General features: G+C 42.8%; 1 protein-coding gene across 1 annotated transcript; it reads right to left on the bottom strand.

Moving 5' to 3' along the window:
* Positions 1–123: 123 nt before the first annotated feature.
* Positions 124–24,113, bottom strand: dact1 (dishevelled-binding antagonist of beta-catenin 1). The gene is made up of 4 exons (XM_033642965.2): positions 23,383–24,113; positions 12,315–12,444; positions 11,782–11,895; positions 124–8,702 (listed from the first exon to the last, which is right to left on the bottom strand). The coding sequence occupies exons 1-4, from the start codon at positions 23,665–23,667 to the stop codon at positions 6,520–6,522; spliced, it is 2,712 nt and encodes a 903-aa protein (XP_033498856.2). The 5' UTR covers positions 23,668–24,113; the 3' UTR covers positions 124–6,519.
* Between the last annotated feature and the right edge of the window lie 353 nt (positions 24,114–24,466).

The following is a 24,466-nucleotide window of genomic DNA, read 5'->3' as shown; positions in this document are numbered from 1 at the left end:
GCATGCTAATATGCTAAGCTAAATCGAAACAAAAGATAACTCTCTAGTGTTTAATAATAAAGATGGTTTAACTTTCTGTTACATATTTATCAGAAACACTAAATACTACAACCCTTCACGGTGACTTTTCAGTTTTTTATTAACATTCCTTTTAGGCTGTTTTCTCTTGTTTAAATAAAGGTTTAAATAGAGACCAAGATGGTGAACATTAAACCTTCACATCAGCATGTTAGCGTGCTGCAGCAGGCTGCGGACTCTCAGACTGGCTGGGCGACGCTGTTGCTGCTGTGGATAAATAATTAGTAGCACGATCAGACCGCAGAGACTCAGAAATATGCAGATAAAAAGATTTGATACAGAGGTTGCAGCCAGGAGTGTGTGAAGCAGCTTAACACACAAACACGGTGTAAATATCTTGTGATCGGGCTGAGCAGCAGGGAGACAAACCCTCAGAGCTCCAGATGAACCCAGAACAACCAAACAGTAATGTTAAAGTCCACATTTAATGAAGCATAAAAAGGTTAAGCACCAGTATTGGCATACACAGACATTATATACAAACACACACATCAGTAACAGTCATTTACAGTTGCATATATGATCATTTACAGGAGTGACGTGTGAAGCAGCTCGGTGGTAAAACCTCACGACGAGTCGAGTTTCACTTTTGGTTGAAGGTTTTTGGCTGTTAAGTTTTAAATATCATGTGTTTCCAGAGAAAATCAAAGTCATCAGAAACTGAAAATAGCCCTCAGAATAACAGAAGGCGACAGCTGAAAAGAAGCTTTGTGTGCTTTCTTTTTAAAGCTTTGTGGGAGCTATTTATGTCTGGAACATGTAAAAGTGGACCAGACTGGAGAACAATGACTTTAAAGAGCTTCAGGCAAACACATTTCCAGCCTGCGAATCAAAGTGTTGGCAGCAGCCTGCTGCGAATTCAAAAACTCTTGACATTTAGTGAAATCCTGTTTTCCTGCTGTCGTCTCCAGAGTCAGAGGATGGATATCAGTTTTATCTCTGTGCGTTTAGGTTAGCTTAGCACAAAGACTGGGAGCAGGGGGGGAACTGTTAGCTTAGCTCCATCACAAGATAAACATACTGAAAATTTGCAGCAAATGATCCCAAAGTACAGACGGGACAGTCGAGCATGAATGTCATCTCATTACCATACATTATGTTTAATGTTTATTCTGACTGTTCAAAGATATTTAAATTTATGTCCAAACCCTCAGTTGACCAATTCAGATGCTATTCAGCAAACTTTTATTAGCTAAAGCGCTAACTGCAGCTAAAACCACCATGTCTCCTTTTAACATTTTTATTTCTGCATGCTTTTAGTAAAAACATGTAAATCATAGGATAGTATATTTGTTTTCTTTTGATGGAGCTAGGCTAACAGTTTCCCCCTGCTATCAGTCTTTGTGCTAAGCTAAGTTAAGCTAGGCTCTTTTTCTTTTGGTGGCGCTAGGCTACAGTTTCCCCCTGCTCCCAGTCTTTGTGCTAAGCTAAACTGAGCTAAGCTAAGCTATGCTAAGCTAAAAACATATATTTAATTAGCAGCATGTAAATCAGAGTTGATGTAGGGTAGATTCTTTTTACTTTTGAATAAGCTAGGCTAACAGTTTCCACCTGCTTCATGTCTTAATGCTAAACTAAAATAAGCTAAACTAAAACACCTTTTTAATTAACAACATGTATCCGAGAGACTTGGAGCTGTGGGGAAAGTAGATTCGTTATCTTTTGACAAAGCTAGGTTAGCAGTTTACCCCGTTCAAATCTTTGTGCTAAGCTAAGCTAAGCTAAGCTAAGACAAGACGTAAATCTGAAAAGACCTGAAAACACCTTTTAGTTGAAAACACGCAATCTGACAGATTTATAGCTGTTGGAAGGTAGATTCTTTCTCTTTTCACAGAGCTAGGCTAACAGTACCCTCTGCTTCCATTCTTTGTGCTAAGCTAAGCTAAAAACATCTTAGTATAACACCTGTTAGCTTGAAACAGCTAACATAACATTTAATATGCTAGCTGTTTGCAGGGAGCTGATGTTGTTTGCGTATTATTTATGCTAACTATTTGCAGCTACCATAGCATCAACCATGTAGCCAAAGATAAAAGTGTTAGCATCTGTCTGACACATCTGAGACGACAGAAACACAAACAGAAAAATGTTCCTTCAACTCATAAAATGAAAGTTAGAACTGAACTGATAGTGAATGTTATGTTGGTGAAAAGACATCTGTCTGTATCGGCTAAAACCAGGCAAAGTTTGAGTTTGACCAGAGGTGTCAACAGCATTTCAATGACCCATTTCATATGGTAGCAGATTTGATAGAAAAAAAAACAGCAATGCATTCTGATATTAACGTAAAGAGGGTGAAAATGGTTAAATCCTCATGTACCTGAAAGGCATCTGGTTGTTTTTGTAAACAAGAAAACTTCCTGTTGGATGGTTCAGATTTATTTCTTTTTTACATTATCCAAAAAGGTCTCATTTTACTGATCTGAAAGCAGAATAATGAAGATAAGGTTTCCACCTCAGCAGTGACGATAAAAACCTCGAAAAAAAAAACATCGGTCTGGTTTTTCACTCGAACATCTAAATGCTGTATAAAAAGATTATCGTGGCATCAGTGGTGGAAGTGTTAAAAAAAGACACATCAGACTTTGAGTATAAATGTTATATACTGCAGCTCGACCAGCTGTAAGTCCGTACCATGTGCGGTATCCAATAAGCAAATATATTAGGTTTAAATAGCTTTCATAAAAAATAACAACGTAAACCAGAACTGTGTAATAAAAAGAGAAGCATGTACAGACGTTTGGCGTGCCGTGCCGGTGCGCTACAACCAAAGGCAAAGATCATGTGATAATAAATACAAAACAAGGCTACATACAAAAACCAGATTAACAGGGTTACACCGTCTGTCTGTCTGCTGACAGTTTGTCTCAAAGTGCAGGAAATAAGGAGATTACTGCCGCAGGATACAACCCTCAACACAACGTAGGATCATCTGAAGAACCTTCTGCACAACCTTCTAAAGAACCCTCTAAAGAGACGTCTTAAAAAACATTTGAAGAACCACCTGGAGAACTTTCCAAACATCTTTCTGGAGAACCTGACTACAGCCCCACTTCCACCAGAGACCACAAAACTTAGTCCCACAGACACTGAAGGTATCAGCATGATTCAAAGCTCGTTGGATTTTTCAGCAGCTTCTGAAATCCCTTCAGTGAGCGTTGTTATCCTCATTTATATGGTTTATGGCCTCAAAACTACAAAGCCGGACTGGATTAACCAGCTCTGGGACCCGGGGCAAAAATTAGCTATTCAAATACACGTTCCGTAAAACCATTTAGTGGAGAGCCCCATTAACAAACCAGTATTTCTACACTAATATATGATGCTGCCACAGGGAATTTTTGGAGCGATACCATGGAGGCAGTAGGAGGCACAACCCAATCACCAGAAATGTTGGCAGTGTACGTTCTATTTCGTATGTGCTCTGCTCTGTAATGGGATTCGCTGTTAATTTATTCCTCTGAGGCATCGCCTTGGCACCTGTTAGAGGGCTGTGCACATACTCATAGAACTGGAGTTACATACAGGTAACTACTGTTTTCTGCAAACCACAGATACATTACCTTTGTATGTTTTTATTAGTGATGAGCGAGTACACCATTATCTGTAACTGTGTCTGTTTAACCAAATGAATGATCTGTATTTGTATCTGTACTGGGAATGGGCGGCATTTGGACCTGAAGTGGGTGGGGCCTACCTGAAAGTTGTTCTTTTAAGCCTGATATTGATATGGGTTGGGCAGAGGTTGCTATATATTTATTATTTATTAGAAAAGTGTTTACTGAACAATCTCAGAATTAAGCTTCAGGTCCTTTATGATCAAAAGAGATTAAACACAGCTACCCTAATGATGATTGTCCTTTATCACAAGTACAGATGTTGACAAAACTTTACTTGTATAGGACTTGTAAGTGTATCAAGTACATTGTCTCTCCTGGATACTCAATTAATCCGATTATTTGCTTCAACCCTAGTTATTCTGCTGTTAATGTGAAGTTGTTTAGGCACAAAGACCACTTAGTTATGGTTATGAAAAGATCATGTTCTGGCTTAAAATACTCAGATTTGGTGGCACTATCACGGTAGGAAATGCAATGACACGTTGCTAAAAACACAAACATTTAGTTGCTAAAAAGCTGCAGCAAATGCAGCAATGGCTTGGTAAAAAAACAACTGCTTTTCATGGCGCTATCCTCGCTGGAAACACAGTGATAGGTCACTATAAAACACCCGGTTTTGTTGTTTGTTCTCTTCAACAGTGATTTGTAGCTTGGCAGGCGTCTCTCCTAGGTGTTGACGAAGCCAGCTTAGATAGTGCGTCACTTTAGACACACAATATGATATGTATGTAACATAAATTTGTGTATTTGTGGTTTGCAGAAATGTGCATTGTTAACATTTTACTCTGGAGACAGAGCTGGGATGCAGCAGGAGGAGGCTGAGACGTGCTGCACGTCATACCAACTGTTCAGTTTGAAGCAGACTGAGAACTTGACTCTTCCTCTCAGGTCTTACTGATAGCCATGTTAACGTCGGCTGAGGCACTTGTTGGGCCAGGAAAGAGGGAGGAAGTAAAGGAGGCCAATTTGATTGGCTGAATCTAAACTCCCAAACTAACCTCTTTACTAACAGCAGTTTCCCTGAAGCATCTAATGCTGCATTAATCCTGAAAGCAGGATGTGAGAGGCTCGTCTGATCGGCTGCTGTTAGAAACAGAAACTTGCACAGAGACACAGTTTAATCCGGGTGGACAGAACCACCGGTTCAAATCTTTAGAGTGTTTTAAAAGTGTGCAAACTTCTTTAAGTGATACTTGTTTATTGTTTGGGCAGCCATGTCTGATATCATGAAGTGAGTCTGAACCCAGGAACGTATGAGTTCACGCTGTATAGCACCGTCACATTTGGTGTTGTTTACCCAGAGTCCATGTGAACAGCCCAGTACTGTGGGAGGTGGTGACTCACAACTTAAAGCACTTCAACTTTAAACTTGAACTTCCACAAAACCCCACCTGAAGGTAGGGTGAGAGCACTGTTTTTACACAGAGGTCGTGCTATAAGGCCGACACAATGGCAACGACAGCATAGCGGCATTGCGGAATCAGCAGCTTCAGCCTCTAGCGCGACATATTACATACTTCAGCAGCCTTTTCTAAACAATAACAATGGCATTAACATGGCACCAACGATCATTTACTGTCCCTGTTATATGGGGGCTGATCTTGTCCTCTGCTCAGAGGGTAAGGAGCTCATGGACCTCATTGTTTTCCCAATATGTGGACATTTTTGGCTGCTGTTCTTCTCTGAGTTAGCCACTAACTGCTATTGGCTAAATTCCAGCTGTGGGTTGCACGCATAACATATCGTCAAAACATCACCCCCATGTTGCCAATGATCCCATCAATGCCAGCTGTCCCATTTACATAGACATCTTTTTGGCACTGTTACTACCTCCTTTCCTGGCTTAAAAGGCGAGACAACTCTGTGCCTTTTATACAGAATGGTGAGACCTCATAATGGTGTGAATTTCCCGCCGTAACGAGGCAGTGTAAAAAAAGCTATAGTGAAGAAGAGAAGGCAACAGAGGAGGCAATCCTCCACAGGTCATAATGTGCCACCTAAGGTCACGACGACAACAACACTGGGTAGTTCACATGAACTCAACTGGTGAACATGGGAGGCCGTGTTTGAAGGCATCAGATGTACCTCCTGACTAAAACCAGAAGAGTAAAGGCCTTTGTACACTGGGTCCGTCTGAAACCTTGCATTCTGTCAATAAGGTTTGCACATCAACTGTGAAACTTTTGTCTGTCAATAAAGTTTTTGGAACAGGTTCGATTTTCTGCATCTTTAGGCATCCATCAAGCATCTTTCGACAGTTGCTCCAGCAAGAAGCAGTTAAGAAAATGTGGCGGCAAGACACATCTGCAACATGACAGGAACAGGTTGCACAGTATCCTTTCATTCCCCACTCTTCAAGCAGTGAGGAGAAGCAAGGGAAGAAATGTGTCTTTTAATTGTGTCTCGTACTGTAAATTTTCGCAACACATACAACAAAGCCAACTGGACTCAGTGTGCAAGGTTTGTGTGCGTAGTGCTTTTTTCGGGTGATGGATTAAATAAACATAGGATGAAACGGACTCAGTGTGCAGAGGCCTTAAGGCAGAAGAAAGTAAACAAAGAAAAAAGGACTGTTTGCTTTGATGTTGTCTAAAAATGTCACATGCTTTTACAAAGATGGCCAACTGGTTTGTCTCTCAGGCTGAAGAGGCTTGATGTTGGTTTAAATGTGTAGAAAAGTGTCTTTTCCCATGCAGCACCTGTCCTTCCACAGCACTGTCTGCTCTCCATCAGGTCAGGTTCAGCTCAGGTATATCAGAAGTGCGTGGGTAAGACAACCAGCAGACATGGCTGTGGTCCAGTTTGTCCGCCTGCTGCTGACTCACACGGTGGTCATGAGTTTGAGAGAACCCGACCTGAACCTGAGGATCTTCTTCTTCAGGTTGTGAGAGGCCTTGATCTTGACGAAGGCCTTCGCCTGAGCTGGAGTCATTTCCTGCCCCGCCGCCCTGGCCCCAGATGCCCCTACCTGGCTCCACACCCTGCCCTTTCCACCTGTCCCACCGCCGGCCCCACCTCCTCCACTCTCCTCAGTATCACTGGTGGTGGTGCTCTCCTCCACGTACTCCTCCTCACTGGACTCACTATCTCCGAAGCAGTTGGTGGTGTAGTTGGACCTCTCGTCCTCACTGGTGTCCACGATGGTGGAGTGAAAGAGCGACGCACACTCGGCTGAATACTCAGAGTCACTTCCTGCCACGTAGGAGTACGGGCTGCTCACCTGCTCAGAGGAGGGGAGGTATGCGTTGGCTGCAGAATGACTCAACAGCTCCTTTCTCTGCCGCCGCTGAGCGCGCCTGAATGCCTCATCATACGGTACCTCCATGATCGCTCGCAACCTCCGGTAATCATTTCTCTTGTACTTCGGTTTGGCAACAACCACGACCTGGTCACGCCCGTGATGATGACCATGATGGTGGTGACCATGATGGTGGTGGTGACCATGATGATGGTGGTGGTTTCCATGGTGATGGTGCCTTGATGCACCTGAGCGCACACTGCTCAGTGTTGATGTGGTGTGTTTGTCCAGAACTCGGCCTTCTGGGATGGATGCAGGGAGGCGTTTGAGCCTAGAGGAGGACACGCCATGTCCAGCTGCTCTCTTGGAGACTTTGATGTTGATTGAACCACCATCTTCTAACAGGCGGGACTTTTTAGAGCTGGACCTGTGGTGGGACTGGTCACCTCTTCTCTCTGACAGAGACTCATCATGGTCAGACAGCTTACTCGTCCTCATCACAGTCGTGGTTTTCACCTTGACAGTCTTGACATTCTTGCTGCCACCCTTGCGGAGTTTGATGTTCTGTCGCTGGGCAGAAACATGCTTGGCATTAACCATGTGACTCCCTCCTCCTGCTTCATCCTGACTCTGGGAGGAGGAGCCTAAGCTGGCGATCTCAGGCACTGACCTGTCACCCTTCTCTGTGGGGACAGTCTGTGGCGGCTTCGGGCTGTTTTTGGGAGTCGCTGACTGTGTTTTGATAACTGGCGGTGATTTGAGGAGCACTTCCTGCTCGGGAAAGTAACATGGCTGCTTGGTGTCTTTGGGGGAGGAGTTAGCTTGGGGACTGCCCAGCTCCCTGAAGTCTTTAGGCAGAGTAGCTGTGGACGCTGCTGAGGGAGGGAGAAGCCTTTTGCTTTTCTGTTTCAGCAGACTGTTAGTGCTTGTGTCAACATTAGTGACAGAGAAGCCGTTTTGGATGCCATCACTAAGAGGAGAGCTGTTCTGGTTTTGTGCCAAATCACTGCTGTTCATCTTGAAGCCATTTTGCATTGTGCCGGCACTGCCTTCAGGGAAAACATCTGACTCCTCAGGTTTACTTTCCACAGACCACTGCCTCTGAGGAGACGAGGTGGAGGCACCTTCAGCTGATACCCCTCCAGTCGCCCACGAGGGTTTGAGCTCTGACCCCCTCAGAGTTCCTAAACCAGACCCAGATAGCTGCCTCATGCAGAGACTGGCCTGCCTCAGGATGCTCTTTGATGGGTCAGTGCTGATGCTGGTCCTGGGTCTGTTAGTCCTGATGGGCAGGGCCTTCCGCTGCAGCAGACTGTAGATGTAGCTGTCCAGGCGCTTGTGGGAAGGAGTTTGGGAGGAAGAGGGAGAGGGAGCCGGCCACAAGAAGCTCTGAGATACAAGAGGAGCTGAAACTGAAGCGGGAAGAGGGGAAGACTCTGGTTTGAGTGCATCAACACCAGCCTCAACGCTCTTTAGAAGCCCTTCATCTCTGCTGGGACCTCCATGACCCAACATCTGCAGGAAGACAGGGCTCTGGACGGCCACGGCGTGCAGCGGGCTCGGGTAGCGGTAAATATCACTGCCATTTCGGGCCACCAGGTCGCAGTGGTACTTCGACTGGGAGTCACAGGAGGCAACTGAGGAGACGGGGTCCAGGGTGGGTGGGTGAGGAGCTGAGAGCGAGCGGCGGACTGTACCAGAGGAGGACGAGTCATCGCAAAGTCCTCCAACCAAACCGTCACACTCCAAACAGCTGGCCAGCTCATCTGAGGGGAGACAGAGACAGAGTGTGATGTTATGAAACAGACACAGCTGCACATTCAGGACATTCACATGTTATTTTAAGTCTGTGGACGACGGCTGCTGTAAACCACACGGCTCGACATTTCACAGCTTCAAACATAAACAGTCTCCGTGGATCTGAGTTTATTTCGTGTTGCAGTGTTTCCTAATGTCAACAGCTGACAGGAAGTTAACTGTGAGCGGAGCGGTTTCCAAGCAGAGCAGTTCTGATGAAACGCTCTGCTGAGTGTGGTAATGACCCTGTTTGGATCGGCTGCATCACTAAGTGGAAAATTCTTTCCTGTGGAGACAGTGTGCTGTTAACTCTCCGTGTTCACCACTGATCCTGGACATGACATGAAAATGATTTATGTGTCAGAACTGATGCTGAATACCCACTCAGAGAGGGGGAGAGGGTGTAGCATTACACTGTGGGAGCTGCTCAGGACTACAAGAACAATTTATTCCCTATCTAGTAGAATTTATTCTTGGCTTACAAGTTTGCAAATGTCAGCTAAAACAGCCAGCAGTTAACATCAAGGGACTGTTCGTTATTTATGAGGGAGGAGGGGGTGGGAGGCATGTCAAATAAGATTTTAAGCAATGGGGAGAGGCATATCTTTTATTTTGGCGTACGGGAGGGGCATAAAAATTAAAATAGTTGCATTTTTTATTTATTTTACCACCATTTTTTAAGGAACCATGTGGCATGTTTTCTTTACAAATCTCCAAAATTACACCATTTATCATGACCAGAAACTGTAAGAATAGAAATTATGGTAACACTTTCTATGAAGACCACATCTATAATACATTATAAGGGCATTCATAGTGAATTATAATGCATTTATAATGCTCTATGGCTACACTCATTAACACACATAATGCTTACTGATGCACTATATTAGGTAGGGCTGCCCCTGAAAGTCAAACAAACATTAGTCGACCAGAAAGGTCATTAGTCGGCAAGATTGCATTGGTCGCTTAGTCAGCTGTGTCTTGTCAAAATAAATCAAAACCTATATGACTGGACCATGTGTGACTTTACTTTGAAAGGACAGACACAGGAAGTGTCCACGCTCAGCAGTCAGACAGGAGTCAGGTTAATTTCCAGGGCTGGTACCTGCGGTTATTCCACAGGCTAGTTAATAACATGTCGGGCAGGAAATCCAAAGTGTGGGATCATTTTGAGAAGGTGAAGGACGAACCCAAGGTGATATGTAAACTCATCTTCATTGGTCGACTACAAACATGACGTATCATCTAAAACATGGAAGTAGCTACATGCCCATTAGCCCACAGTGTCATTAACAGGCGGCTCGCTCAGTGTGTGACGTGCACTTGTAGATAAAATATAGGCCTATATTAATGAAGGTTCATTAGTACGGTTTTGTATTTCTCTGTAATGTAGCACAGTGTTAACAATGTTACTGATACTATTCTTTCTCACACCTTCAACTCAAACCTCCAAAATATATCATTTAATAATTAAATTAATATCGTAAACATGCGGGCAACTAGTCGACTAATGGACCTTAATGACGACTGTTAGACGAAAATTCTTTGTCAGGGCAGCCCTAGGTAGTTCTGCAAAATCATTTTATTTTAGATCTCATTTATAATTTGGCATTATTTTGAAAAATGTATTAACTAATTTATGGTGGAGGGAGGGTCATGAAATGTCTGCCAGTCACTCAGGGAGGCTCAAGGAAAAATATTTGATGGCTTCAGGGATGTACAAACAAAAGTCACACCACAGCCACAGATATAGCATTTACAAGAATGGGACGTATAGATGGATGCCTCTAACCATGGCTATTTCTAGTGTGGAAGCATTAAAAAAACATGCAGAGCTAAACTCATGACATCACTTCCTGTCTAGCCTATGTAACTCAAGAAAGTGTCCTCCAGCATTGCTTTGTAAAACAAATCAAGTGTGTCTGACGTTCTTCATTCTATAATGAGTTAAAATCCACTACTTCCTCTTTGGATAAAAGCGTCAGCTAAATAAAGTTAATGTGATGACATCAGACTGAGAACTTTCTCCAACATCAACAGAACCAGAGTTCAGGTTCATCATGCTGCAGTCACTGTGAGGAGAAACTGATTTAAATGATCAGATATTCTGATGGAAAACTAATGAAATAAAACTCAAAGAGTAAGTCAGTACCTACATTTCTTTATTGACATTTGCTCTTTGGGTTGATTGAAAATAAAATCCAGCTGGTTTTAAGTTTCGTTCTGAATGTATCTGCTGCTGCAGAGAGTCGGAGCTGTGTGAAATATTTTGGGTGTGTTCACACTTGTTATCAGTTAATCAGAGACAGATGTTTGAGTGTCGAGTCTGAACACAGCCTCAGCACGGCAGCCTCACACACAAACCCTGCAGCACAGAAAGTAGATCCTCATCAGCTGCTGCAAAGCTGCAGGTCAAAGGTCAGGACGCATGTTTGTGTGTGTGTGTGTGTGTGTGTGTGTGTGTGTGTGTGTGCTGCAGGTGTTAGCAGGCTGGTGTTTGAGGTGTGACAGTTTGAGCCTTCAACAGGGAAACAGCTTCCAGATGTTTCATCACGTCCAAACAAACAAACAAACAAACAAACAAACCTAAAAGACACACAAACAGGCTGCTGAGAAAATATTTCATATTTCATCTAATAATTTGATTGACATATCATCGTCCTCCCTCCCTCTGACCTGCTGATCATCTGATCAATTAATGGACTGATCAGTTCTATACTGGTTGTGTATTGATTATATACTGGTTGTGGATTGGATCTGTACTGGTTATGCGATGGTTGTTTAGTGGTTATTTTGGTTGTGTGATGATTATATAGTGGTTGGATATTGTTTGGGTATTTGTGTATTGATTCTGTATTGATTGTGTATGAGTTGTGCACTGGTGGTATATTGATTGATTGATTGATTATTTTTATTTACGTGTCATGTACAAAGTGCCCAACCCTCATGGGTTTATAAGATATAAGGTATAATAGTTATGGTATATACATTTGTTGCATATTGGTTGTATATTGGTTTTGTATTGGTTGTGAATAGGCTGTGTACCTGCAGACAGGAGGCGTCCATCAGCTTCAGCCATTGAACAGAAACATTCACTGAAGACGGAGTTAGATGAGTTAGAGAGGGAGCCGGACGCCCCGTCACTCAACTCATAGAAACCTGAGAGACAGACAGAGAGAGACAAGAGGAGAGACAGACAGGGAGAGACAAGAGGAGAGACAGACAGGGAGACAGGCAGAGAGAGACAAGAGGAGAGACAGACAGGGAGACAGGCAGAGAGACAAGAGGAGAGACAAGAGGAGAGAGAGAGACAGACACATGAATATTCATTCAGTAAATATCAGTCTGTATGCAGATGACACAGTTCTCTCTCTCTCTACATTCACCTCTTATTTGAACTTAAACCTCTGAACTTCAGTTTATATTTTATCAAACAGAACAAAAAAAAAACTCTGAAACTATTCATCACTACTTCATCATCAGGTCATGTCCTCAGACAGCTGACTGAACTGATCTTCATACAGATGTCTTGTAAAGAAACTCAGAACTTAGAAATAATCACAAAGGTTTCCTGGTACCTGAGCTGGGTCGGCTGTCTGTCTCCAACTGGTCATGTGACACCTCGGTGTCCAATCGCAGGTCACTGATCTGTCGGTCCAACTCCTGTAACTGACTGATGAGTCCAGCGTCCCTCCTCCTCAGACAGTTCTGATGGACAAAATGAGACATTTCGTCATTTCAGCTCCGCTTCCTGTTTCACATTTCAGTTTGTTTTCTTCAACACACACACAACAAACATCTGACAGAGTCCTGATCCCAGAGGGGACCAAGGGAACCTCTAGAGCCCCGTTTCCACCAAACACTTTCCGTAGGGTACCTTTGGAATAAAAAGTAACCCTTCAGACATGGTACCTAGACCCTAATGTTTCCACTGCAAACAGTCCTCTTAAATGTGGGTGGGGTTGTTGCCACTCAATGCATTTCCTCATCACCTGTGACACAGATGGAAGTCTGCACCTCGTTTATCATCCACAGACTGCAGTGTTCACAGCTCCACCTTTTAGTACCAGATCTGTGTGCTAGGTATTCGGGGTGTAACGATCAATCAATCTGGATCATATATATTGATTCAATAATCAATCCATATCATCATCTTAAGAATACACCTTTATTAGAAAATCTGTGTCACTGCCAAACAGCAGCAGGCAGATAGCAAGCAACCCAGACGATGGCGATAACGTAATTTACTTGGGAGTAAATCAGCAGTGTGGAAATATTTTCGATTATGGAGAGATACCGGTCAACAGACAGAGCACATGCCGTATGTAAACAATGCCGTTATGAGATAAAACGCAAGATAATGTTACCTGCCTGGACGGGCATCTTATCCTGCTAACATCTCACTACAGCAACATTAACTGCTCTGTTTCAACAATGTTCGGCTGAAAAAACCTGTATACAGACTGAAATTCAACCGAGCTGTTCTGTCAGGAGATGCAGTGACTTAAACTGATGGTGAGTAAGAAAAATAATGTCAGGCTAATGTGGGTCATTAGCAAAAAAAATGTTTTGTCCATGAACCTTGACAGTCATTACTGAGCTGAGTTTTATATTTCTGTTGTAATTCATGTTTTATGGCTGTTTGGAGAAGTTTGCCTTCAGGGCTTCAAGCCAGATAACAAAACATGGCAGACTTTGTAACATCAGCAAATATCGTATTGAGATGAAACTGGTGATTTACAACCCTACTAGGTACCCCAACAGAGGGGGGACCAAAAATGGGGGATGGTAAGGAAGGGTCCCACTGGTACCATCCACAACTTTTCACAGTGAAAACCAAAAAAAAAGGTACCGAACTGAACTTTACTAAACTGCTTGGTGGAAACAGAGCTTAAAGGTTTGGTTCCAGAGGGGACCAGAGGAACCTCTAACAGTCAGAGACAGAAACCAGAAACCAGAACAAACAGAGTGAATCTATTTACAGAGCAAAAGACCGAAAATATGATTTAAAACCAACAACAAACTGATTGAAGTCAGATATAAAACAACTGAAACCATTTGAAGCTGTTTCAAAGTTTCTGAACAGACCTCAGATCTGCTGACAGTCGGTTTACAGCTGTGTAACTTCAGTAAACACGGAGGACAGAGAGAGCAGATCTGAGATCTGAAGAAGTCTCAGAGAGATGTTTGTGTGTTCTCTGTTTTGAGTTTCAGGGTCTGTATGTCAGAGGGTTGACTGAGACTAAAGAATAGCTTAATCTACAACAGATTCAAATGAAGTTGAAGGAAATCAGCCTGCAGGCCACAGAAGTGTTTAATGATATGATACCTATGGTGCTCCACAGGGGTCAGTCCTGGGATCCGTTATATTTACAACCGTCCAGACGTTAGACAGCTCATCATTCAGACCTGCTGACCAGGGTTCTCAGGGTTCTCTGTGGCACTTGCCGGCCCACATTGTGGTATTTTTCTACACACACGCAGCAGAGTCTCACTTTCAACAACAAACACCACCCCACTACCTCATATAAACATGTAACCTTTCTTAAAAGGGAAGGCTTGGTTGGTGTTTGTCCTGAAAAATGAGAACCGTAGAGTTTTCCTTTTGTTTCAAGCAGCAGATAAGTTGTTTGAGTTAAAATGCCTTACTTGATATTGCACGTCCTGTGATGCGACTATTGTGCATTGCAATGTCGATGTTGAAACGACATATTGTGCAGCCCTAATCCACATATTAGAACTACATTATGTCAAAAGCTGTTATGTTACATTACATGGAAGGTTATCCTTGGAAGATCACTGTAAGTGTTTAATTCATTATACACAACAAAATTCCATGAGTATTCCAATAAATGATTTTTGCTAATTCAATGACTTTTCCAGCGCTGGAAAACAAGATTCTGAAATTCCATGAGTTTTCCAGGTCTTCCATGACCATGGAAACCCTGTGCTGACTAGGGCGGCCCCCGACTAAGAATTTTTCTAGTCGACCAATAGTCGTCATTTAGGTCCATTAGTCGACTGGTCTCCTGCATGTTTCTGATATTAATGTAATGATTAAATGATATATTTTGGTGGTTTGAGTTGAAGGTGTGAGAAAGAATAGTATCAGTAACATTGTTAACACTGTGCTACATTACAGAGAAATACAAAACCGTACTAATGAACCTTCATTAATATAGGCCTATATTTTATCTACAAGTGCACGTCACACACTGAGCGAGCCGCCTGTTAATGACGCTGTGGGCTAATGGGCATGTAGCTACTTCCATGTTTCAGATGATACGTCATGTTTGTAGTCGACCAATGAAGATGAGTTTACATATCACCTTGGGTTCGTCCTTCACCTTCTCAAAATGATCCCACACTTTGGATTTCCTGCCCGACATGTTATTAACTAGCCTGTGGAATAACCGCAGGTACCAGCCCTGGAAATTAACCTGACTCCTGTCTGACTGCTGAGTGTGGACACTTCCTGTGTCTGTCCTTTCAAATTAAAGTCACACATGCTCCAGTCATATAGGTTTGGATTCATTTTGACAAGGCGCAGCTCCTGATAGAGTTGCCGGTAAATGACCTTTCTGGTCGACTACTTGGGGGCAGCCATCCTGCTGACGCCAGCAGACTGGCTTTACTACAGACGAGATAACTTTGTAAGAATGTAACGCTGACAGGACATTAGTCCAGATAACTGAACTTTTCTCTCTGTCCTTTCAAAACATCTGGCTTCTCTCAGGTTTGAGCTGCAGCTGCAGATGAGTATCTGACACCAAAGGTCAGAGGTCACAGGACCTGAAGGAGCCAATGACCCTGAACACAACATACACTTGTGATAACGAGCAGCTTCATCATCACACACAGTCATCTTCATCCTGCTGATGAGCAGAAACTCTGATCTCAGATCTGCTGCCGTCTGTTTTTAAAGGACCATTCTCAGGTTTCACTTCATTTCCTATTAAACTGATCCTGCAGAGAGAAAAACCCTCACAGCCTGTGTGCAGGAAGCTTTATGTTTCAGTGATGTTGTCCATCAGCTGAGAGCAGAGACATTCTCAAACGCTCCCTCTGGGACACTCGGTATATTCTTGGCTTACAATTATCACAGACATGTGCAGTATGTGATTTAATCTGGGAGAGCTGCCAACAGACAGACAGAAGCAGCCACTGGTAAAATGTAACAGACTGATCCACCCACTGCTGATAATGGAGCCATATATATGTGTATAGCCATGATGACATACTGCCCACCCTCTGGTCTCCACTGGTAAGCGTTAGCTTCTGCATTCCACACTGGCTGGGTGGGGCTCCTCGTCTGCGATTATTGCTGGGGACAGTGTCCCTGCAGCAGGACGCATTGTTGCACAAACATGGTGGCCACCTTTCAGTCTCACTGCAGGCGCCCCGATGAGTAAGTGGCTTCATTTTGAGCCGCAAAACCTCTTTAGTACTGTTAAATATGTTAGCACCACTAGCTCTGCTGATAGCTACTGCTAACTGTGCTAACAGAGCTAAGAGTGATAACATAGTTGATAATGCTAAAAGGGGTTTGCTTAAACACCAGGGCGACCTGGGGGGGAGGCCATAGTGTGGGTACAATGTTTCCGCAGCAACGCTGTTGGGTTGGAATGGGGTTAACAGCTGTAATTGCCAAATGAGTGGCCCCGCCAGCTAGCTCCCATCAGACCCAGCTGCTGCCCAGCACAGAGCGGCTAAGGCTAGCTAACCAGTGGAGACATGACGGTGGGCATTTCTGCATGTAAGCACTGCTAGCTGGCTGTTTCCAATCAGACCCGGGTGGTGCACATTTGAGTAAACTTGAGTAATAATACTAAACTAAAGACCAACATGAGTAACTAGTCATCCCTAATATAGGCTATATATGTGCTCAAAGTGTAACACTAGAGTGACTATTTATTGCCACATCCTCGGCCTACTAGCATGTGAAAACAAGACGCTTTTGTCGCGTCTGATGAACAATTAAGTTTTCGGAATCACAATCTCACATTCAAAACACTATTGGGAAAAAAATGGTCACATTCAGTGTGCTGATTAGGACTGTCAAAATTGCTCAAAAATGACGTTCGAATATTCGTTCTAAAAATAACTCATAGGTTCGAACCATTCGAATTTTTTTTTTCGCATTATGTCCACAAGAGGGCAAACTAATACAAGGAAATATAGTTCTGTATGTATTAATACAAGGAAACATAACTACTTGTAGGTATTTTTATTTCAGCATAAACACCTTTGAAAACATTTACATACCTACACATTAAAACACATAAAACAATTATCTATAACATTACGTTATAAACGACCGTGGACCTCTCGCTCGCCCCCCCTCTCTGACCCGTTAGGCCACACCGCCCGCGGAAGTGCTGCGAATAGCCTCGAAGCACCGAGAAGGGAAGCCAGTTTCCTTTCGGCGCCCATATTAACCGATTGTGTCATTCACACCGGCTGTGCCGCGCCGTGCAGCTCCATGGCCACTCCCACCTCCCACTCGCAAAGAGGACAGCTGCGGTGGTGTTTTTTTTTCTCCACAATCGAATATCAATTTTCACATTCGAAGGTCCATTTTTTTTTCAAATTCGAATTTAAATTCGAATTTAGAATATTCGTTGACAGCCCTAGTGCTAATGCTAACCGCTAACATTACACTATCAGGAGAGGCAGAAGGTGATGCACCACAGAGATCACCTCTGTGGACCATTTAATGTGAGACTGAAAATGTTCATTCTACAGTTGACGATTTAACGTCATTCATATCGTGCCAAAGCTTAATTATTACTCAACAAGTCTGCGGTGTTTGCTGCTGCTATTATAACTACTGCATTTCCACAATTAAAAGCTGGTAAGCCACTTATTTACGAAGCAGTGCAAACCACTGGATTTTCAACAACACTGTCCTGCAAATATTTCACAATAAAAAACCTTCTGTTGACAAAAAAAGGGATTCTGTCCACAGAAAGGTTGTCAGAAGGCTTATTTGAAATGGAAACAGTGATGAGTTAAAAAATATATTCATACATTTTAATGTTTGTGTGTGATCTAGACATACTATGTCAGTTTATTAAAAGACCTTTTTTACTGTCTACTTCTGCTGAAAACTGTGAGTGTTAAGCAGAAAAAAAATCAGTTAAATCAGTTATCAGTTAGCAGCTGAGCCGTGCCTCGGCAGGGCTGCTCACACAGACAGTGTGGCCCAGGCACAAGCCTGTGTGAGCGGTGTGCAGGTAAGTAGTAAACAATGTCAACAGGCTAAAAAAATCTATTAAAAATAAATATATAAATATTTTAAAATGTTCGGATACAAATCCTCACCTTGGAGATGATAAGTGAAGTTTTTCCTAAATTCGTAACTGAAATCTAAATTGTTAATTAATATTCTGTGGACTGTTTATCATTTTTAAATTGCTCAAATTACTAAACAGTAATAATAATATACTGGTGAATTATTCTGACTTTAAAGTATAAAGATGTAAACTTGCAGACGCAGAAGATATGCTTCTTTAACAATGCAGTGAGAACAAACTGAAGTCTGGATGATGTGCTGACACACTGCTGCTTATTTCAGGGGGCACTCACTCACACACACACACACACACACACACACACACACACACACACACACACAGTGAATCAAATGGAAAACATGCGGGTAATGCAGCGCTGCTCTCAGGTCAGTCATGTGCCGCATTCCTGCGACGGAGCTGCAGAGAGCAGAAACACACTGCTGCCTCTCTCGTCTGGTTCAAACATCCGATCAATAACTGATCAGTTACAGATTGATCTCAGAGCTGTGACCACAGAGCTCCCATCAGACCTCCGTGGGGCTCCAGTATAAGGATCCAGAATAAGACACCAGCATGAGACAACTGTATGAGGCCTTAGTCTAAGACAAAGGTGCAAGGCTCCAGTAAAGGACTCTAGTAAGACACCAGTATAAGACATAAGTCTCAGATACCAGTTTGAGGCTCCTGTACAAAACACCAGCATAAGAAACCAGTATAAGACAAAGGTGAAAGGCTACATTATAAGGGACCAGTATAATACAACAGTATGCGAAACCAGTATAAGGCTTCAGTATAAGACACAATTATAAGAAACCAGAATTAGGGACCAGTTTGAGGCTCCAGTATAAGCCACCAGTATGCGAAACCAGTCTAAGACACCATTATAAGACACCAGTATAAGGCTGCAGTATAAGAAACCAGTCTAAGGGACCATTATAAGTCACCAGTATGATGGTCCAGTATAAAAAGATATTGAAATTGATATAACAGTATAAGACACCAGTATCCTCCATCAGCTCCAGTTTGTGCAGCAGCTGCTCTCTGGTCTGAGCACCATGTTCAAACACAAAGCGAAGCTCCTCCAGCTGTTTGTCCTGTCAGTCAACCAGCTGACAGCTGAGCCACAGCAGGAAGTGATGTCACAGCCAAAAATATTCTTTAAACAGTGAACCATTAAAATCTCTACACACACCACACGATGATTTATTCGTCATTATTAGAATATGCTTGAGAGCTGCTTCACAGTCAGAGTCCATCAGAGTTGAGTCCTGAACACTGAGAGGAGTCAGCGTCACGCTGTTTTAATAAAGATGAAGGTGAGTCGACACATCATCTCTAAATACTGAACTCATGACCACGAGCTGCATCACGTCCACTTCATTCTCTGCACTGGTCTGTGTCTGTCTCTGTACTCTGACCCTCCGGCCATGAACAGAATTATAAGTAAGGGTTGAAACAATTTCAACTTGTTCAACAGGAAGTCCAGCCCAGACCAGGACCAGGACCAGGACCAGGACCAGGACCAGACCCTGTCTCTGGTCTCCTGCAGACGGTTTGAGCAGTTTTTCTGTGTTTGTGTCTCAGCTGCTTCGTCACAGAGCTGAAAGGCGATCTGCAGAGTTTCCAGCAGCTCGCAGGAATCTCCATTTGTTCCTGCTTATGGGGGGGCGGGGGGACTAATCTGATCCAGATTCAAGTTTAGAGCTGCAGCTGCAGGACGGACAGAGTCCACAAACACAACACATGAAAACACACGACTGTATCCTCCTCAGAGAAGAATAAGACAGATGAGACTTCCTGTCTGTGAAAACATGATTCAGTCCTGAAACACCGAGCAGCTGCAGAAACACTGACGCTCACATCGACACCAAACAGCTGATTAACCCTTTAAATAAAAACAGCTGCATTCACCTCTTCACAAGGACAGAGAGAAGTGTCCACGTCTCGACTCGTCTCTGAAAAGTAAATATTCTAACTCCACACTGGAGCTGCTCTCAGCTGTTTGACTTCACACCCACTTCAAAGCTCTCACAGCGACACACCCACGTGTCGCCTGATGTGTTAAAAGTTGCACTTGAACGCAGCACAGAGATGACAGCTGAAAGTCAGCTGACCACCAAGTCGCCTTCGAACATCTCTGCAAGTCTAGGTGTCCAAAAGCATTTGTCACGAAGATCTAAAGACACTAGCTTCTTTTACAATCGTGGAATGGAGGGACAGAGTTGAGTTTTAAGTCTTTTGTGTGATTTATCCTGGCTTCATATGAGCAGAGGAAACCTCCCCTTATAGCTAATTGCTAAATTGCTAATTTACACAGTGTAAAATGCCATAGGCTTGTGCTAATAACGTTAGCATGTTATATTTGTTTGGAAAACATGTTTAGTATAAGACAGTTGTTTTGTCAGTGAACCTTGTGAGTTGTAATTGAGTCAAATTTTGTAACGTTAACTTTGTTAAATGTTGCTGTTGTCCCTGGCTTCATACGAGTAGAGGGAATCTCTGCTAGCTGCTAGGCTAATTTATACAATGTAAAATGCCATAGGCTTGTGCTAAAAAAGTTAGCATGTTGTATTTGCGGGGAAAATGTGTCCAGATAAAGACAAGTGTTTGTCTGTGAATGCCGCGAGTTATAGTGAAGCTGATTTGTGTACTTGTACGTCATAGAAACCCTGCTGCCAACTAGTGTTTTAGAGGTGTAACTGCAGAGTGACACAAACACACCACCGCACAAGTATAAAAGCTCACAACAGCGTAGGCCACGTGCATAGGCTACACTGTAGGGTCTTCATATTTTAAACAATAATTAAAAATAATAAAAAAAACATTTTAGGTTTAATTCCTCACGTTTTGGCAACAAAAGCACGTGGTTAGGTTCAGAAAAAAACATCACGGTTTGGCTTAAAACAAGTATGATTGTTGCTAACATAATATACACTCACGTCACATACGCCACTAGCATAGCATGCTACACATACTACCACACTACTATTAAAATAACCTGACTGACCTTTAGTTTCACACGGGAAAAAAACAGCAGGCTCCCAGGTAAAAGTCCAGAGTTTTTCTGACCCATCCACCTCCCCTCCCACCCCAACTCCATGTGGGGTCATGGACTTTCTTACTCTTCATACGATGGCAGTTGCTCAGAATGTTAAAAAAAAAAAAAGCCTCTGCCCAGTGTATCTCATACTGCCGCTAAAGGGTGCCTCTATGTGTTGGTATCTGACACTGAGGGCCATTGACCAAGCATTGGAATTTGACGAAATGGGAGTGAGAATGGGCTGCACTGTCTCCATCAAATCTATTTAACTTTTATAAATCTGCATTATTATTACTAAATCTTTGCGTTTACCCTGAGTGGCATGCCGACAAAAAACAGGCCAACCATGGGCCGACTGTGGGCCAACCATGGGCCGACAACAGATCGACCATGGGATGACAAAGGACCGACTACTGGCCAACAATGGAACAACAGTGGATCGACCACAGGCCAGTTCAGAACTGTCTGATGTTTCCGTGGTTACAGCCAGAAGCTGACAGAAAGTTTCTCATCAGACTGTGGAGGTGATCAGCTGTAGACTCACATGACCTGGGATCACCTGTTCAAACAAACGACTGAGAACACACCAACGTGACGGCTACATAATATGTGTGTGTGCCTCAGGCCGTATCGACTCATCACACCTCTTTCACTGAAAACACACACACACACACACACACACGATCCATGATTACATCATCGTCTTTCTGGTCATCAGGATGTTTATTATCTGACATTACAGACACAAATGAACTCTAATAAAAAACATAAAGAAAAAGAAGTGAATGAATATGACTCTATCAACAGTTAAAGTATTTTTTTTTTAACTAACATTTATCGATTATTTTTCACCTTCAGCTTCTTGTAATTATGAGAAACAATTGTCTTGTTTCTTTGGTGAACAAAACCTGTAAATCTACAGTACTTTATATTTCTTATTATTTATTTTTGTCCATGTGTCCTGTGTGGTTTGACGTTCATTAGATAACAAACAGCCTTTAAAGTTAAATAAACTAAATGTGTCAAAGGTGTTCCTCAGGGTTCTATTCTGGGTCATTTATTCTTGTTAATTAAGTTCCTGCTGGTTCTGATTCAGATCAGGTTGCTGTGTTTATTTACTAAATGAAAGAATATTTTTTCACAGGATAACTTACTGGTTTCATTTCAACAGACTTAACCTGAAACACTTACAAATTTTAAACATGAAAGTTCATCCTTGAAAACAAAATTTGACTCTAGTTTTTCCTGGAACATAAAACAAACCTTTCTGTCTCCTCAGATGGAGTTTGAAGATGAATTGTTAAAAGTTTAAAAAAGCCAGTAAGTGGACTTTGACTTGAGATTTGTTGTCAGATATTTATAATAACAAAATATATTTAAAAAAAATATCATAATAAAATGTGTAGGTACTAGCAGTGAAATAGTAAAATTCTTTAATAAATAAATAAATAAATACTATTTCATTAATAGTATTAATAACAAAAAAATGTAGTAACATACATATAGAGATTTAATTCATGTCCTGTTAAGGTATTTGTGTCTTTTAGATGAAATTGTCACTGGAAAAATGTAAAAAGATCCTGTAAACAGAAGATTTGCTCACTTATTTTATTAGACTTATCTGCACGTGAATTACTGTAATATAGTTTGAGATGCTTATAACTGGTCCTAATGAATACAGAACGTTTTTATGCAACATTTAAACAATTAACTGCAGATTATGTATAAAACTGTCTCAAGTGATGTTTTCAAATGTTTTTAAATCAATTTTCAGATCTTTATTCTATCAGCTTTATCTGATATGACTCATATTTATTTGAATCAGTAGAGCATGTATTAATCATTATAAGTGTGAAATTAAGCCAAAGTCAACTATTAAGTAACCTGATTTAACTAATAGATCAACAGCAATAGTAATTGATAATTACTGATAATTGATTTATCATGTGAGTCTTTTTACAATCTGTACTGATGTCAGATTTTCAGTTTTTCTTTGATTCAATTCTCAGTAAGCTTTGAATTTATTTTGGACAAAACTAAATATCTGAGGACTTTTCCTAATTCTTTGAGGCTTTATTGACTGAATCAATTATTGATAAACAATAATACCTCTATGACTATATAATAAATACTGTAAAAAAAAATAAATAAATAAAGTTTACCTAAGGTCAAAACAACGCTTAGTCTGTCTGTTATGTTAGAGTGGCTGACCCCGCCTTCACCTCTGACCTGTGACCTCACACACCGCACCTGAGTCATTCCGTCCCAGACAGAGGTCAGAGGTCAAGCGGCAGACAGGTCAGGACCTACCAGCTGTTTCCTGAGCAGCAGGATGTTCTCCTCCAGGAGCTTCTCCTCGGAGCTCAGCTGAGCCTCTCTCCGCCGCTCCTCCTCCTCCTCTTCCTCCTCAACAACCTTCTCCTCCCGGAGCTCTAACGCGGCCCGGACCAGCACCTCCTGCCGCTGCCGCAGATACTCCAGCTCCCCGAGCCCGGACACGGTGGCCTCCAGCCGCTCCCGCACCGAGCGCTGCCGCTCCGCCGCCTCCGCGTCAGCAGCGGCTCTGTCCCGCCTGGAGGGGGCGGACAGCAGCATGTCCTCCGTCACACTGTCCGCTGTGACCTCAGGGGCTCTGCAGCATCAGGGTCCGGAGGAGCTGCAGGCTCAAGGCTGCATGCTGCGGAGCGGAGCGGGACACCGTGAGGACGCTCTGCCGCGGAGGAGGCAGCAGGGTCGGGTCAGGTGAGACGAGTGACCCGGGTTAAACGGACCCGGTCAGAAAGTGAATCCAGACTCAGATCCTCACACTGCTCTCCTCTGAAGCCCCCACTATCAACCGGTGGTTTCACGGTCCTTTCGCACGCACAGGTGAAATTAATCCGGTAAATGAGTCCCGAGTCCGGTCAGGTCCAGGTCCAGGTAAATCCCAGCATGCCCCGGGGCAGCAGAGGTGAGTAGAGCCGTCAGAAAGCAGTGAGAGTCGGGCTGAGGTCCGTATTGCTGCCGCTCCTCCTGCAGCTCCGTCCAGACTGACCCACTGATCCACAGCGGCACCAAGTCCGGTAAACCCCGCCCCCTGCACGCTGCTCACACACGGAGCTGTGTGACGTTAGCAGCAACGAACACCTGCGCTTCCTGTTGTCACCTTCAAAATAAGATACCTGGCTGAGAAGATTTAAAAACTGTCGTCTGGGATTTAAAAAGAGATCAAATGTAAAATTATCTTTTAACTTCAGTTACTTTACAGATTTAGATAATTAATAAAAAATATATAATCAATAAAATAATACTGTATAAAGAGCTCTGTTATGTAGCAGTATTTAAAGTGATTAAAATGAGCTCCACCTTTACACCTGCAACATTTAAGTGATGAACACATTAATGCATCAATAAT

The sequence above is a fragment of the Epinephelus lanceolatus genome, chromosome 15, assembly GCF_041903045.1.
Source record: "Epinephelus lanceolatus isolate andai-2023 chromosome 15, ASM4190304v1, whole genome shotgun sequence".
Classification (NCBI taxonomy): domain Eukaryota; kingdom Metazoa; phylum Chordata; class Actinopteri; order Perciformes; family Serranidae; genus Epinephelus; species Epinephelus lanceolatus.
This window is presented reverse-complemented; position numbering and strand designations above follow the sequence as displayed.

What these genes read in the sequence shown, in the direction of transcription:
- dact1 (XM_033642965.2), bottom strand. Translation starts at nt 23,667, where the DNA reads ATGCTGCTGTCCGCCCCCTCCAGGCGGGACAGAGCCGCTGCTGACGCG. An exon ending in AGACAGCCGACCCAGCTCAG is followed by an intron (nt 11,896 to 12,314) that starts GTACCAGGAAAC and finishes TCTGTCTCTCAG; the next exon opens with GTTTCTATGAGTTGAGTGAC. An exon ending in TGGACGCCTCCTGTCTGCAG is followed by an intron (nt 8,703 to 11,781) that starts GTACACAGCCTA and finishes GTCTCCCCTCAG; the next exon opens with ATGAGCTGGCCAGCTGTTTG.